The following is a 16078-nucleotide window of genomic DNA, read 5'->3' on the forward strand; positions in this document are numbered from 1 at the left end:
TGAAAGTGCTTGGGAATGACGTCAAGTATACTTGCTATATCGGCCTTTTGTCCGTTTACCAGCTTTTTCGAGAACAAATGAACAGATGCTAAACTTATGGTGTTTCTTTTGTGGGTTCCTTTTTTAAAGTTTTCCAATACATTTTCCCAGTACATTATTTGTTTCAAAGAACTAGACTGAAATACAATAATTCTCACATCTTTACTTACTTTACTTTATCCGTTTTCCCAGCAGTCCTGAGGCTGCAGGCTGCATGATTTGTAAGGATTATCTCCTGTGTATGTAAGTGTGTTTATCTACATATTCATTTATGTATGGCCGGTCTGTCAAATATACTCTGAGCTGTTATAAAAATACTCTCTTTCTTGAGTATAATCTTTATCACTTTACGTGGGAAATGGTAATCATGATCAAAATGAACAATCTTTTTTCAAGCTACATTGAGTTAAAATCAACGTTCTTGAAAACATGGATAGCAAACGTTCATATTCGGCACATAGGCTCAGCTAGGGTCTAAAAAGTTTTTATAGACAGATCTTTAATCGTTCGTCAGCGATTCAATCAAAATCGGCGTTTTCTGTGTGGTCAACGATTAGTCTTAGCGATTTAATCAGGATGATTGAATCGAGCCGAAATTCCTCTTTTTGTCGGGATAAAGCAATCTCGAATGAAGATTGCAGGCGAGCGAAGCGACTTTGCTGTTCTTCTCTCTGGGTGATTCAGCTGGGGGCCCAGGGGGCAGAGCTCCCTGGCTAGATGGATAAGGCGAGCAAAGCGAGCCTGCCGGCTAATTGAATAATAATAAAGTTTGCTTCGTTAATTAACTCACACATATTATATATAGGCTATATTGTATGCTTTGAGACATTCAACAGTATCCTCATCTTAATCGCGTGTATATGGCTTAAATTTGTTAACCATTTTTTTAATTTATTTTCTTTTTCTTTCATTATTTTTTTTAAGGCAAAAATAAAGAATGCATTGGGTTAGGTACTGGTACGGCATGAAATAAGCATGCCTTTTAATTATGTTTAAATGAACCCCTATAATTTTTGACCATATTATTCGTAAATTATAATTTTGTAGCTGGAGACTGCTCCATTATAATTGAAAAATTGAACCTCGGCCAGTCCATATATTTTTCTTGGGCTACTCCGTGCTTGGGATGTACATGCTGTTAGTTGTCGGTTCCGAATACCAAAAATCTCGGATAACCTGAACTTGATAAGATGCGAACTGAAAAGTCAGGAAACTCTGAATTTTCACAGGTGGAGTCCCGAGTCTCATTGCTTCATTAGCTAAGAGAGGGAGTCATCCATAAGTGCAATATCTCAAGAGTGCGAGTATTTCAACTTTTCCTAATTTATGTTTATTTCATAAAATTATCAACACATTTCAGATACAATAGACTATCCTACCCTCCCTAACCTCTGACCTGTGCGGGAGGTTCTGACCCCCCAATCACCCTCCCGTTCGACTACCTCCACCCAGAAAAATCTTGAAGTGTTTTTTTTTTATTATTAAAAGCAGCATTTGAGTGGTTCAAAAGTGGATCCGCACCTGATTGAAATTGAATAATAAATGCCGTGATATTTTATCCCTTACTTTCAAGTGTTTTCACATCGAATACATTCACTCAAATACGCGTGAATTCGTATGAACCCTCAATTTTACACAATATTGAACGTAGATATCTATTACACTGAAAACCCAAGTCTCAATTTATTTTTCCAGACGTAGAAAAGATTACTTATTAGTAATATAGTTCAGGTCGGATTGTTGAATATTAAACACTTATTCTTAGCTTGTGAGTAAAGTATCTGAAGACGGTGCAGTATTCAAAAATCGATCCAAAATTATTAATCAAGATCAAAAATGACAATCCCCTGGTCTCTGACTGTGGAAAAGACTGAATAAGTAACAAGTAAGTAAGAAATCCCGAAGCTTCTCCAGAATATTCGGCTCGTTATTCCAATCAAAGCGACCTTCCGTACTGCTGTATATTTTTCGACCGCCTCAGACAGTGTTAAGCCGTCGCTGTAATTTATTCGTGTGTTATTAGCTTATTACTTATGAGCTTGGGAGCATCCATCTATTGTAGTTAGTTACACCAGTCCTCCGTTAGATCTCGGGCTGTCAGTATTGTTGGTTGTCCGATGACAGTCTATACTAGTCTCGTGTTGGTTGGTGGATGTGTTGTGAGTGCGACTGTCTTCACCATGCTAAACATTATGGCTTATCAGTGCTTCACTTCAGCGCCCGTGCTTCATATAGTTACAACGTGATTCTTTTTCTTATCCGAAATCGACGTAAATTAGATTCTAGCTTAGCTTTGAATCGTGGAAATGTATCAAGTGATATAAATAATGCTTGATTGTCCAAATTGGAAAACGCTTGCTAGGCGTAACTGTTGTTTAATTGATGAGGCTAATCTTTTTGAACTTTCAATTAAATTAACTTTATATGCAATTAAATACTAAGAAAGATAACGTACTTAATCATGGTTGAATATTCCTCTATCAATCATAAGCGCCCGTGCTTCAAAAAGTTACATCGTTATTCTTTTTCTTATCCGAAATCGACGTAAATTAGATTTTCGCTCAGCTTTGAAATGTATCAAGTGATATAAATAGTGCTTGGTTGTCTAATTTGGAAAACGCTTTCTAGGCATGACTGTTGTTTAATTGATGAGGGTAATCTTTTTGAACGTTTAAATTAAATTAACTTCATTCATATGCAATTGAATTCGAGTAGAGATAACGTTCTCATTCATGGTTGAATATTCCTTTATCAATCCTATACTTATATTTTGCTGCTAATTTAAAACAATCTAAGCCCGAAATGTCTAGAATCGATAGGGGACGAGAATTAATAGAAAACAATAAGAAAAGTTGTATTACTAATGAAGAATTCTCATATCAAACAAATTTAGAATCAGTTTTAATTTTTGACGAAACCTAATTTAGAAAAAACCAAACCAATGTCATACATGAATATTTGAAGAACCAAATTATGTAATAATCTCCAAACATCTAGAAGCAACTTATCAAATTCAAGCTAGAACGTTTGAGTAATAAAAATAAATCATAGAACTATCCAGATTTATTATGAAATAATGTCGAAATAATGCTCAGAGTTTTCTTTCAAGGGAAACAAATAAGTTAATGGCGTAATATTATACTGTAGGATTGATCTTTAAGGGTAACAATAATAGGAATTATTTTTGTGTTTTCAAATATCTTATATTTCCTATCATAAATTCACATCAATTGAGCATTCAAACTTGACAATGCTGGCTCTTTTTAAATTATATGCCTTCTTCAGATGGGATTGAAATAAATCGTGGTTTTATTCAACCGCTATTTAAAGTGCAACCTCAGTTCCGGTAATAGGTTTGGTTACAGTGGAGCTAATAGTAGACTGTCAACCAACTAACTGAAATTACTGTTAGTCCAGGTATGAAAGACTCAAAAAGTTGTAAAAATAAAAATTCTGAAGGATGTTTGTAACTCGGAATAAGAGCATCATACAAATATATTAACAAAAACTTACCGCAACTATCCATTCATTAGTTGGTAAGAAATTTAAAAACTTTGCGAAAGTTTGAATTGTTTATAATTTCAAATATTCAATATTTTAAACAACTTCCATAGTACATAAAAAAATGTATTATCTCCATTGTAACAAGTAGGCCTAATATAATTTCATCTTATTGATGGAAAGAAGCGCAAGTCAACTAATTTATCAACATTGCATCATCAAGGTTGATAACGGTGATTATAAACGAATACACGTGGAACTTGAAGTTCCCAAGTCATCTTGTTTACAGCTCATATTCGCACTACCAAATTCATTGTCAAATAATCATAATCAATCATCGTAAACGAACTTGATTGTTTGTTATATGTCCGGTTAGTTCAAATATCCTTCTCATACAGAAATTATGCCTTGAACAATTTGGATTATTCACTTCCTGATCTTATTGGTATTCATGGCAAGTCTTCGGCGAGTTTGAAAGGATGTTACATCAGCTATTGGGTGCTTGCATCCTTTCTAATGCGCATTTAGTTCCCATCAATGTAAATCGCCAAAAAAATTGCTATTGAAAATGTCAAGAATATTTTGACAAGCTGAAGGGCCAAAACATACGAGACGTTTTTTCAGACGAGTTGGCACGGCACGATAGGACAGAGAGCTCTCTGATTGGCTGATTCTCGTTACGCCAACCCAATCATCAGCCAATCGGAGAGCTTCTTGTTCTGTCGTGCCGTGCCGACAGGTCTCATTTAACGTCCCGTGTGTTTCGGCCCTAACTCGTTATTTCAGAGTGTTCACTGGTTGGAAAACCGGGAATTATAAGTGAATTTCGTTTGTGCGGGAAATGTTCGGAAATTTTGTGAGATGCGGGATCTTTTGCCACTCAATAATAAAATGACTTGACTTTTTTTATTTGTTGTCGTGGTGAAGTTTGAACAATAATGTTCACTCTACCACGTAAATAATATTAATTTGTACAAAATCAAGTACTTTATTATGTAAATGATATTGGAAGAGCAGACGAACCCATTAATAATCATCTTAGAAATTTTTATTAATATCATTTCCAAATAAGTTCAGTAGCTATTATCAGAATCAGATGAAGTTGCAAATTCAGTTATAACTTTCAAAATGTATCAAGGACTTGACTAGTACACGGTACTCTGTTCATGAAAAAATCATATTCAAGATTATTAAATCGATTGTTTAAAATATTAATAAAAATTCAATTCATATAAAGCTTTCAATATTTTATAAAAAAAATAATTCAATGAGATAACTGTGAACAAATCATGATCTCTAATGTTAGTTCACCTAATAACAATAGCTGACTTGTATTGGACTTATCCGTGATGCAAGCATTTTTCATCAAACTTATGTTTAAACCTCTTCAATTATGTATTATGATCTTCAATCGATACCTAGATAATTCTAAAGTCATTAATATTTTTAGATATTAGCTGCTTATTTCTTGATACTCCTGTGCGCGTACGGAAATTTATTTTGCGCACAGTACATTTGTGACAATTATATTTTTCTATATAGCCTAATATTTTTTATTCTGAATTCTCCAAAATAATATTTTTTTAAAATATATTATCCTAGTTGCAGAATATCAGAATGCAGATTCGTTTGGCATATTTCCAGACATTTGTTTATAAAGAGTGGTCATATTCATCAGGTCATAAATGCTTCCTCTTCCTCCTAATAAAATTCATTTCTCAAGAACAGTAGGTACAGTAAACTATTTCAATGAGGGTCATTTCTTTATGTGGAAAGGATTCAACGGCAAAGCTCAGCCGAAATTATAATTTTCGTCAAAAGAACTCGACAAATAATGATGAGCTGTATAAATTGAATTCTGATGATGTTCTTGAATCACTTTAAAGATAGTTAGCCTGTCTGAAGGAATTGCCGTAATGTCCTTGGACACCTAGTAAGCATGTGATAGAAATTAGTCCAGGACAGTATTAAGGCTTACTTGTTCTTCGAAATTATTCTTGTGTCCAGAATTATCTTTTAACATATTTCTACTGTGATATTTATCTTATGAGATAACTCCATAAATAATCCTCAAAATGCATTATATAAAGAGTTGAAAATCAAATGAAATATTTGGAATTTCAGTTGTTGTTTGGAACCAAATTATTATAATTTGTAAGATAATACTGGCAATTGTATACCCCACTCCAAAAATACTTAGACGTTTAATTAATCAAACGATCTTTGTTAGAAATATTTTTAATATATTAGTATCGTTCAGAAACCCACATGAGTTCTGTTATCTAAGTAAGTGGAATATTGATGGAAGGGATGATGTTTAATGATGTACAAATCTATTTTTTTGTTGGCTCTGACCATCTAGGAAGTGATTTTAGAATTACATAAGGAAGGCATTGCTTGTTTCATTATTATGATGTTAAATGATCTTTTTTAGAACTCTCAAAACCTCTTTAATCTCATGAATATTTCTCAAAAATAACTTGTTGTTCTTTGTTTCAAGGTGAAAAATGGAATTGCATTCGAAGATGTATTGGAAACGTGATAATTTCAGTTATCTCTATTTGGTTTAGAAAGTGAGTCACAGTGTGGTGTTGCTTGTATTGATTAACATGGTAGACCATGAAATCGTTTTTTTGATTCACACATGAATCATTCAATTCAATATTAAACATTATTTGGGATTTCAAAATGATGAGCTTTTGTGTGTTTTATGGCAGGAAAGTAGTTTTATGTGATAATGAAGAAAATTTCCGATCATTCTGACTGTCCTATTTTATCTCTCATTTTGATAAAGTAATTATATTTTTGTTTCACTTCATTTGACTCTGTAGGTTCTGACCTCCTTCATAAAACGACTCCACCTTTTGAATGGGTTTTGCTAATAGAAAAAACATTTGTGATTAAAAATTTATTACAAAAAGTTTAGTGTCGAGTAGGAGAAATTTATATAAGCTTTTATTTTATGCTTTTTTAATTTTTCCGGCCCTAATATTAGTGAGTATTATACGTTGATTGGTTAACTGCCGTACTCAGTAAGTCTACCCGTTTCACTTATCTTCATCCCTTATGTTTCACATCTCCATCGATCCCATCAATATAATATGGCGTGACCTCAAAGACTGAACCACATATCATCTTGAACACTTTCTTCAAAATATTGTTGCTATTAGGGGTCGACTCTAGATTGTATCGTGCTGCTTATTTCTATTGGCTCTATTCTCAATCATTGTTTCAATAATTCCATTCACTAATAAGTATGTATTTTGTCTGCATAAAAGTATTTTTGTCGATAGAAACTCAAATTCCATTTCACTCTACAATCTCCACCAAATACACGAACAGGAATCTGTTCTAGGTCTGGAACACATTGTTCGTAATCTTTCTAATGATGATGTATTATCATGATATGCAGTGAATTGATGAAAATAATTTTTAAATCGGTTGATTCTTATGGAAGTGTTATGTTTAAGAGTGTATAATGCAATAAAAAAATCATTTTTTCAGATGTAAGAAATGCACCTTTAGTCTTATTGCGACTCTTCAGTAAACATTCAGACAGAAATGATGGATACTTTTTTCGTTTAATTGAGTTAACACATAACATAAAAATTAACTCTTATCATTGATTTATAGCTGTCTTCTCAGTAATGATTTAAATTGAGATAATTTTATTTTATGCTTTTTTAATTTTTCCGGCCCTAATATTAGTGAGTATTATACGTTGATTGGTTAACTGCCGTACTCAGTAAGTCTACCCGTTTCACTTATCTTCATCCCTTATGTTTCACATCTCCATCGATCCCATCAATATAATATGGCGTGACCTCAAAGACTGAACCACATATCATCTTGAACACTTTCTTCAAAATATATTGTTGCTATTAGGGGTCGACTCTAGATTGTATCGTGCTGCTTATTTCTATTGGCTCTATTCTCAATCATTGTTTCAATAATTCCATTCACTAATAAGTATGTATTTTGTCTGCATAAAATTATTTTTGTCGATAGAAACTCAAATTCCATTTCACTCTACAATCTCCACCAAATACACGAACAGGAATCTGTGCTAGGTCTGGAACACATTGTTCGTAATCTTTCTAATGATGGTGTATTATCATGATATGCAGTGAATTGATAATGATGGAAATAATTTTTAAATCGGTTGATTCTTATGGAAGTGTTATGTTTAAGAGTGTATAATGCAATAAAAAAATCATTTTTTCAGATGTAAGAAATGCACCTTTAGTCTTATTGCGACTCTTCAGTAAACATTCAGACAGAAATGATGGATACTTTTTTCGTTTAATTGAGTTAACACATAACATAAAAATTAACTCTTATCATTGATTTATAGCTGTCTTCTCAGTAATGATTTAAATTGAGATAATTTCAATTTCTGCGTTATAATTGCGCGATACTTTTCAAGGTGATAATTCATTTAATTGAATCCTTTACTCTTATCTTCATAAGTAATCGCTAAGAATTCAAATGCGTCAATTTCAGATCAAAGTTCAGTAATGAAATAGGCCTATTATTCAATCTGTGCTTGAACTGTTCCAATCCAATTGGCAAAGATACAAAGATTTTGTACTTATTGTTTATTAATATTGTTTAATGTATGTATTTATAAAAACACCCAGTCGTCAAAGATCATAATATTATACAATAAAGCTAGAAATCCATATATTCCCTTACATAGATATATTTTTATCTTCAAGCTGAAACGTTAGGCCGTGTCCACACTGAACAAATGTTTGACAAACATGCTTGTTGAAACTTGGGCAAATTTTATTACTTTTGACAAACAATGTTTGCCCGTGGGCAAGTGTGGACGCGTTACCAATCATTATTTGTAAGTAGGGAGAACAAGTTTTATGTTTTACAGCTGCCAGAACGGAAAATGTTTGAAAAACAGTAATATTTTGTTTGACAAACAATGATTGTGCAAACTTTTTGAAATGTTTGTCCCTGAGCTCCTCAACAAACATGTTTGCCGAACATGCATGTCAAACATTTGTTCAGTGTGGACACGGCTTTAGCTAAAATGTCGAATACATAATGCATTAATTGTATCACGGAGGAAATAAATCACTATGATCGGCTCTTAGTTGTCGAATAACTGCCTTGATTACGTTCAATAAAACTCGCTAGGATTTTATAATATTGATTATTCCCTAAAATGTATGAGTTCATTAAACTTTGACGATAACATTTCTATCCCATAATTATCAATATTTATGAAATATTACTCAGTTTTCCACTGTCAACCACTCCGTTAATGTTCTTGTCTCCTGAATAATTGCTGTGATACACATTGATTTTCTCATTAGTCCGGATGAAAATGTAAGATAGCTGTTCAAATGCACATATAACAATTGAAAAATCTAGTAAATTTAATATGATTTTTCACAATGAAAAATTTTTAGGATAATTGTCCAACTCAAATCTAAATGAGAGAAATTTTATGTAGAAAATATTATGTGAGCTCGTAAATGAGACAAATCAAATCATCTACAATTCAGTTAAATGTGCTCTCTATCTCTCATTAGAGCTTATGATATGCAGCATCTTTTTTGTCTACAATCAAGATGTTTGAAGTAGACTCTATTTCTCGTTGAATTCCTTGACAGTAAACTGTAACTGCTAATCTATAAAATTAGACATTATATTTTGCATTCGTGTAAGCGTGGATAGGTACCGAATTTGCAATGCTAGTGTACAAATCTGTAGTTTACAATGAGTAAAATGAGTAATGTCGGAGAGTTTACAATGTCAGTAAAAATCTTTCTAATCCTCGGATTTCAATTTGATTAAATATTAATAATCGATTGAAATTATAAGAAATCTTTTCGGGTGATTATTTAACATTCCTATCCTTTTGAGTTGGTAAGGGCTAATTCAATATTTATCAATTTTCAAGAAATACCTGGTGCGGCAGCAAAACTTCCTTTTCAAGTGAACGCCATTCAGTCAGCTGATGTCATAGTAGAGCAAATTTGGTCTCGTTAGAGAGGTCAGACCAGAAAGTTTTCTTCTCGACATGTTCAGTCGTCATCATGTATTGGAACAATGAGAAGGGTGCATTTGCCGTTGAGACTTATTTTTCGATCGGATGTTCTGTGATCACAACCCAGCGCACATTTCGAAATCGCTTTAGTTTAGCCTCTGTGGCTACTGTCCCGGACCTAAAATCGATTGTTACGTGGGTCACTACGTTCAGACAAACTACAAGTGCGACAAGACAAAGAAATGAAGTTCCTCGGGCCATTAGGTCACCTGAGAACATTGCGACAGTAGAGTTTCAATGTTGCGCTCACCACAGGGTTCTGCGCGCAAACATGCGTCTGCTCTTGAACTTTCCGATTGTTCTGTCAGACGAATTCTTTATGATGATCTCCATTTCCATCCATACAAGATGGCAATAATTGTGTTGTAAACGTGACTTCAATTGGTGGAACACTTTCCAGGACGCCTCATCTCAATGAGGAGCGATTTGGAGTGGCCAGTCCGATCTCCCTTTTTGTGAATCCTTGTGATTTTTTTCTATGGGGGTTATTGAAATTCCTTGTTTATGTGAATCCTCGAAGGACCCTACAAGATTTGAAGACCAGGGAAGAAATTGCTAACATAACGCCTGCAATGCTGTCAGGAGTCATGACAAACGCCACAAATCGGTTTACTCAGTGTATGGAGAATGGGGGCTTCACCTACCTGATTTGATATTCAAAACTAATTGAAACAAAACTTTGTATATGTGTCTACATTACAAATAATGAATACATACTTTATGATTCATACAAAGAGTTTTATTTACTTGAAAAAAGGAAGTTTCTATGATAGCTGATTACACTCTGTATAAGTTGTTTCTGTATGATAGCTGATTTCAATGCAGTATAATTGAGAATATTATATCATGGATCAAATCTGACGATATAGACGATCTGTTCGAGTTTCGATCACTAATTTGCTCTTTGCTCTACTTCCAAAAGGGATCAGTCCATTGAAAGGAAAGCTCTCTATGTGGGCATGCTGACAGCAGCTGATGATCCGTGATACAAGAGTTCAAAGTTTATCCGTCAACTCTGAGAAATTTACTGACCTTGAATTGATTTGTAATTACAAAATTGAATGGCGCGGCCACTTCATTGTGATGATGGATGGTTCATTGTAGTACTTGTGCCACCCTTTAAAAAGTATGTTGATCATTTTGCATGGTATCTTGGAATCACGTGTCGGGGTTATCGCAACGCAAGGTCTATGTCACACTCAGATTGATGCAATGACCGAATACTTTCAGTAGTCCACTTTCAGTGGTTCGGACACCAGTGCTCGTCTGCTCTGTCTAACTTCTCATTTTTTTACAGTCTTTCTAAAATAGTTCAATCGTGTGAGTTGGTGTGAGTTAGTGTGGATTCTTATCACTGATTGTTATCATCATCATCATCATTATCATCTACCTGCTAGGGTGTAAAAATAAGAGGAAGATCATTGAACTCCTTATAAGCTCAAATAGGGAATATCACTCTCAACCTTCACTAATATCGTAGAGAAAAGATGGCATATGAAGATATTTAATGGTATAGGTTGTTTACGTTCCAAATTTCAACCCAATTTTTTGTCAACTTGAGCCGACTACTGTCTGTTACTAAGAGAGGCTACTGGCGTAACAAATGAGTACATGTAAAAGAACTACTAGGATTAACGGCTTGAGTTGAATTTTGTAACATAAACGCCCTATACCATGTTATATCTTCTTATGCTATTATGCTCTCTATGTCAATACTTAGAGAAGATATGACCTTATACAATATCATATTGAGTGATTTATCATTCAAATCATGCTTCAATTATGTCGTTAAAAATATATTTTAAGGATTTTAGGGACTATAGGTTTACAATAAATAGTTGATGCTTCAAAAAAACTTCAATAAATATTCATCTTTATAAAGTTATATCAATAGACCTTTTTTAAAATCTCTAGTCTAAATTTGAAACATTTTTTGCTTAGAATCTCGTGTGTATAGATCGTGAGATGGATTAAATTATAGATTTTTATAACATACGATGTTACATTCATGTTCTGAGTAGGCTATCAATACTTTTCTCATTTAAATTCAGAATAAATCTTTACCATCATAGTTTTGAAGAAGACAGCTTCGTAAGTGAAGTTCAACGTTTTTCATGCTTCTTTTTTACTGCTCATTATTTTCATTCAAGCATATTCAACCTGTTATTTTTCTTGATCAAGTCATCTAGTATTCAAAAACGTTGACGTTTGTGAATTTTCAGTTTATCACTATAATAGTTGTTGGGTTTTGTCAGAATTTCAAGTACGACTGTGTGAATAACGATTGAGCAGTTTCCTATAAATTGGTCATTTGACTATTTATGTCACAGAATACTACCACGTTTTGCAAAATTGATTTCTAGACTGTATGTTTGGAACTGAATAAACAACAATAAATATTTTTTCAAATAGAATGTTCCTCTATTGATACTGGAGATATTGCGTTTGAAAAATATTTTTGCCATTAAATTTGTGCTTTTGCCAAAATTTACAAAAATTGTGGTAGAGTAAATACTTCAAAATGAATAGCTTGATCATAGTTTATGACACAATCTGGGGTTTTCCAATTCACTTCATTTCTCAAGTCAGCTATTGTTTTTCCTTAAAAATGTAAAAATTGATGGTTTTTGTCAACACTCCAGTTGAAAATTTCTATTATGTGCAAATAAAACATTCTCATGAACATTCTCAATCTCGAATCTGCTACCAAGTAACCAATATCAATCATTGAATTACTACAACAATATTTATTTGTACAGTTGTACATAAGTAAACAGTTTTCTATTCTACAAACTAGTAATTGAAGTTTCAATAAAATTTAATATTTGAAAAAATTGCACTTAATTTGAAATCAAATCTCTAAAAGTTCGTACTTGACTAGGTGGGGGATTGTTTTCAATCTACCATTTATTAACAAGTTATTTTAGCTTGATCTAGAATAGTAAACAATTATCTTCCAAGACCTGATGTTCAGCTTCCTATTAAAGAATCAATTCTTTAATTTATCAGGAGGTTACCTAGAGGATGCGAATCAAGCCCTTTTATAGTTTGTTTAGTTCATGAATATAGGCCTTATCATGTCCTGTACATAAATACTTTCCCTTATTAAATAATGTGAAAAATCTGTCAAATGCTTCGTAAGACGTATTGCATATTAAGATAGTCAAGCTTTGAAGTGGAAACCAATTATTCATGTTTTGTATTCTTTATTCATTACTTATTTGAAATCTACACTCAATTAACTCAACTATTCTTCAACAGAAAAGAAATGCAGATCGGAAAACATATCCATTTAAACATAGTTTTCAATTGCTTTTGATGCTTATCAATCCAAAATTTAAGAAACTATCTATACGAACCTAAGTGACAGTTAAGTGCGTGCTTCAATTAAATAATGACTGGATTCTTAGAACTAGCTGTTTTTGGTGGTCTTTTATGCTGGATTTTCAGTGAAAGGTAAGCTCGGCCATAGATCCTGTTCTTGTAATGCAAATTAATGTATTATTATTTTTTACTGTAGTATTAGACGAATGCTTCCCAGATAGGAATTAGTTGATGTCACTAGAACTGTAGCTCCAGAGCGGTAATCCTTTGCTTTCACTTTAAAACTATTAATTTGTCCCAATACCAGTAACCTGTGATATGCTCATCTTATGTAATTATGTGGTTTTTGAAATTAATACTGGTACAAAAATTAAATATATTTTTACTCTCGTCATTTCCGATGATTGAAATTCCTAAACCATATGAATTATATTACCTTGAATAGTAATAACTTGTGATTGTTCATGTTGATTGCTCATCCCATTCTGCATTCCTGTTGGTTTATTCTATTCTAAACCCGTGAAGCTTGTAGGTGTATTCCTATTCATGTGTATTCATAGACCAAAATGTTATTTATTTCGATTTGTCTACGTACCAGGGGGATGAAATATTGTGTCCGGATGATAAGATAAGCAGAAGTTCATCACTCCAAAGATATTCCTTTCAGTTCAAGTTAACTGTCTACAAAGTTTCACCATAGATTAACGATAATGCATTAGATATTGTATGGTTTTGCTCAAGTTATAATTTTATATAGTTACAATTTTATATTATATTTTATATATATCTCTCAGATGAAAAATTTTATGAAATAGAACTATCGAATTCAAGGTTAAAACATTGAATTTCAACCTTGTATAATCAATCAAGTATTATAAACAAGTTTTTATACTCAAAAATTATGTAAGAGGTCTTGGAGGTGGAAAATTAATCTATTTTTGTCTTATCAGTTGTTATTAGCTGTTATAAAATATTATTTGTAAGCTTACTTTCAGCGTATCGTATATTGCTTGTTGATGCTCAAAGTAGAAGTTCAATGTCACAATTATTGGCACTGATAAAATCGCTCTACAAATTTCTATTTTGATTGCATCTTTCAACTAAGTGAAAACTTATTTTGCTATTAGTTAATCATCAATTATATTATAGTCATTTAGTAATTCTGTTCTTGTGGTTCTTGCCTTGCCATTTCTTTCTTCCATTAAGTTTTTTTTTAAATGTCATTTTGCCAGTTTTTGCCTTGCCATTTTTTCCCCATTCAGTTTTTTTTAAATGCTTACAGTAGTATAAAATCCTTGCCTGCTAGTTATAGTGGGGGTAAGTGAAGGTAAAGTTTGCAAAACTTTTTTTTCATAAAGGATGGCAGAACGCATCTATGAGCGACGGAAGCTAAGCCAGCCCACCTTGTGTGGGACTGTCCAGACATGTGGGGTTGTACATTTACATTGTCGTGCGTCAGTCAGTGAGTCTGTCAATCTGCAAATTAATAAATGCTTCAAATTGTAGAATGAAATTTTATCCGCAGAAATAAGCTTTGAACTTCTATTTATTATTAAAAATTGTAGGAATCTATCCAGAAATATATTTACAATTCAATCTAGATTTTCGAGATGTAAGAATGATATCTATCATTGGACTGAAGATTCAAATACTGGAATAGAAACAATTTTGAACCAAATGAAAGACGTCAAAGTTGAAAATCATTGAAAAATTAATATGCCTAGTTTATTTTTTCAATACTTTCTTCTTCATAGTCGATTATTTCTTGAGCTAGTAATATTGAGTATGTGTCAGTAATATTCTTTTCCCAGGGGTGAACATTTTCATTTTAATCAATTTCAATTTTATTAAAAAAAAATTTTTTTTTCAATGACACAAGGTATTACATATAGTCCAGTCAATATAGACATAAAAAAGGGGGTGTGCTTGCAATTTATATTGTAGTTCTGATTTCCTAATATATTATTTGGGTACATAAGAGAAGTCCAGAACCAATTTCTTCATGCAAAATTTCCTTGTGCTAGATACAGGGTGGCCCAAAAACCTTGTATTTTCGGCTCATTTTCCAGTTTTCAGCTATTTCTGCCAAATCTCGTAATCGGAAAGGAAAATTCGCTCTTGCCTTTTTTTAGATTATAAAATTATGAATAAAATGATATTATTCGTAACTCTCTATCTCCAATGAGTACTAAGTTATGATGTTTCAAAAATGAGTGAAATTTGAAGAAAAAAATCAATTTTGATGAATTTTACACATCATTCTCCTCGGCTCGTCAAGGCGGTCCAAAATCATGCATCATAAGTCAAATTTGGTTGAAAAATGGAAAATTTATTGTTGAGTGTACTTGAGCCTATTCCAATACACAAAAATGGCCAATTTCTATATTCAAAGCTGTATGTCTTGTGAAATACTTCTGATAAAATTTCCATATCTAGTGAGGATGTGAAAATTGTCCCCCTCTACCCACTCCAATAAATAATACTTTCGATTCCAATACAATTCGAGAGTTACGAAGATTTCAAAAATGGCGATTTCAATTTTCACATTTTTTTCATGATTTTACTGTTGATCAAGAGTTTCTAAAACGAGTCTGATACATCATATAAACTCACGATTGATCCCAAATTGATTCATCCTCTACGAGCTCAATTGCCTAAAATCCATCTTGAATCACTTTTCCCTATCATAGAACAGCCAAAACCGTTAATTTGAGAAAAATATTTACAATTTCCGGATTTTTTTTCAACAATCAAATCTCAGTTCACGAACATATTTTTTCATTAATCGTTTACAGCAGATGAAAGAGAAAACTATTGTACATTTAAAGATCTAGTAATGATTTTTACAATAAGTGGTTACCGATATACATAGCTTTGAATGTAGAACTTGGCCATTTTTTGTGTATTGGAATATGGGTTCAAGTACACTCAACAATAAATTTTCAATTTTTCGACCGAATTTGACTTATGATGCATGATTTTGGACCGCCTTAACGAGCCGAGAAGAATGATGTGTAGTACGATGAAATCTGAGCATTGTGTCAAAAGTTATAAGGCTTTGAAATTTTGATCCTTGAGGTGTCCTTAAGCGCGCCTCTCCACTAGGAAATACTGAAATGAAGTCCATCTAACGGTTGATTCTTGTAG

At 32.8% G+C, this 16078-nt stretch overlaps 1 protein-coding gene across 4 annotated transcripts in view; it reads left to right on the top strand.

Annotated features, from left to right (window-relative positions):
* Positions 1 to 2114: 2114 nt before the first annotated feature.
* LOC111052812 overlaps positions 2115 to 16078 on the top strand; it is a 30700-nt gene continuing 16736 nt past the window's right edge. The window contains exons 1-2 of one of the 4 annotated variants that reach the window (XM_039441632.1): positions 2115 to 2693; positions 12869 to 13063. In XM_039441632.1, coding sequence (XP_039297566.1) covers positions 13002 to 13063 — 62 coding nt within the window. In that variant the 5' untranslated portion in view covers positions 2115 to 2693; positions 12869 to 13001. Of the gene's footprint in view, positions 2694 to 10780; positions 10942 to 12868; positions 13064 to 16078 lie in introns of those variants that run through there. The other 3 variants (XM_039441625.1, XM_039441615.1, XM_039441620.1) reach the window with 3 other exon arrangements.

This window comes from Nilaparvata lugens, chromosome 1 (genome assembly GCF_014356525.2).
Source record: "Nilaparvata lugens isolate BPH chromosome 1, ASM1435652v1, whole genome shotgun sequence".
Classification (NCBI taxonomy): domain Eukaryota; kingdom Metazoa; phylum Arthropoda; class Insecta; order Hemiptera; family Delphacidae; genus Nilaparvata; species Nilaparvata lugens.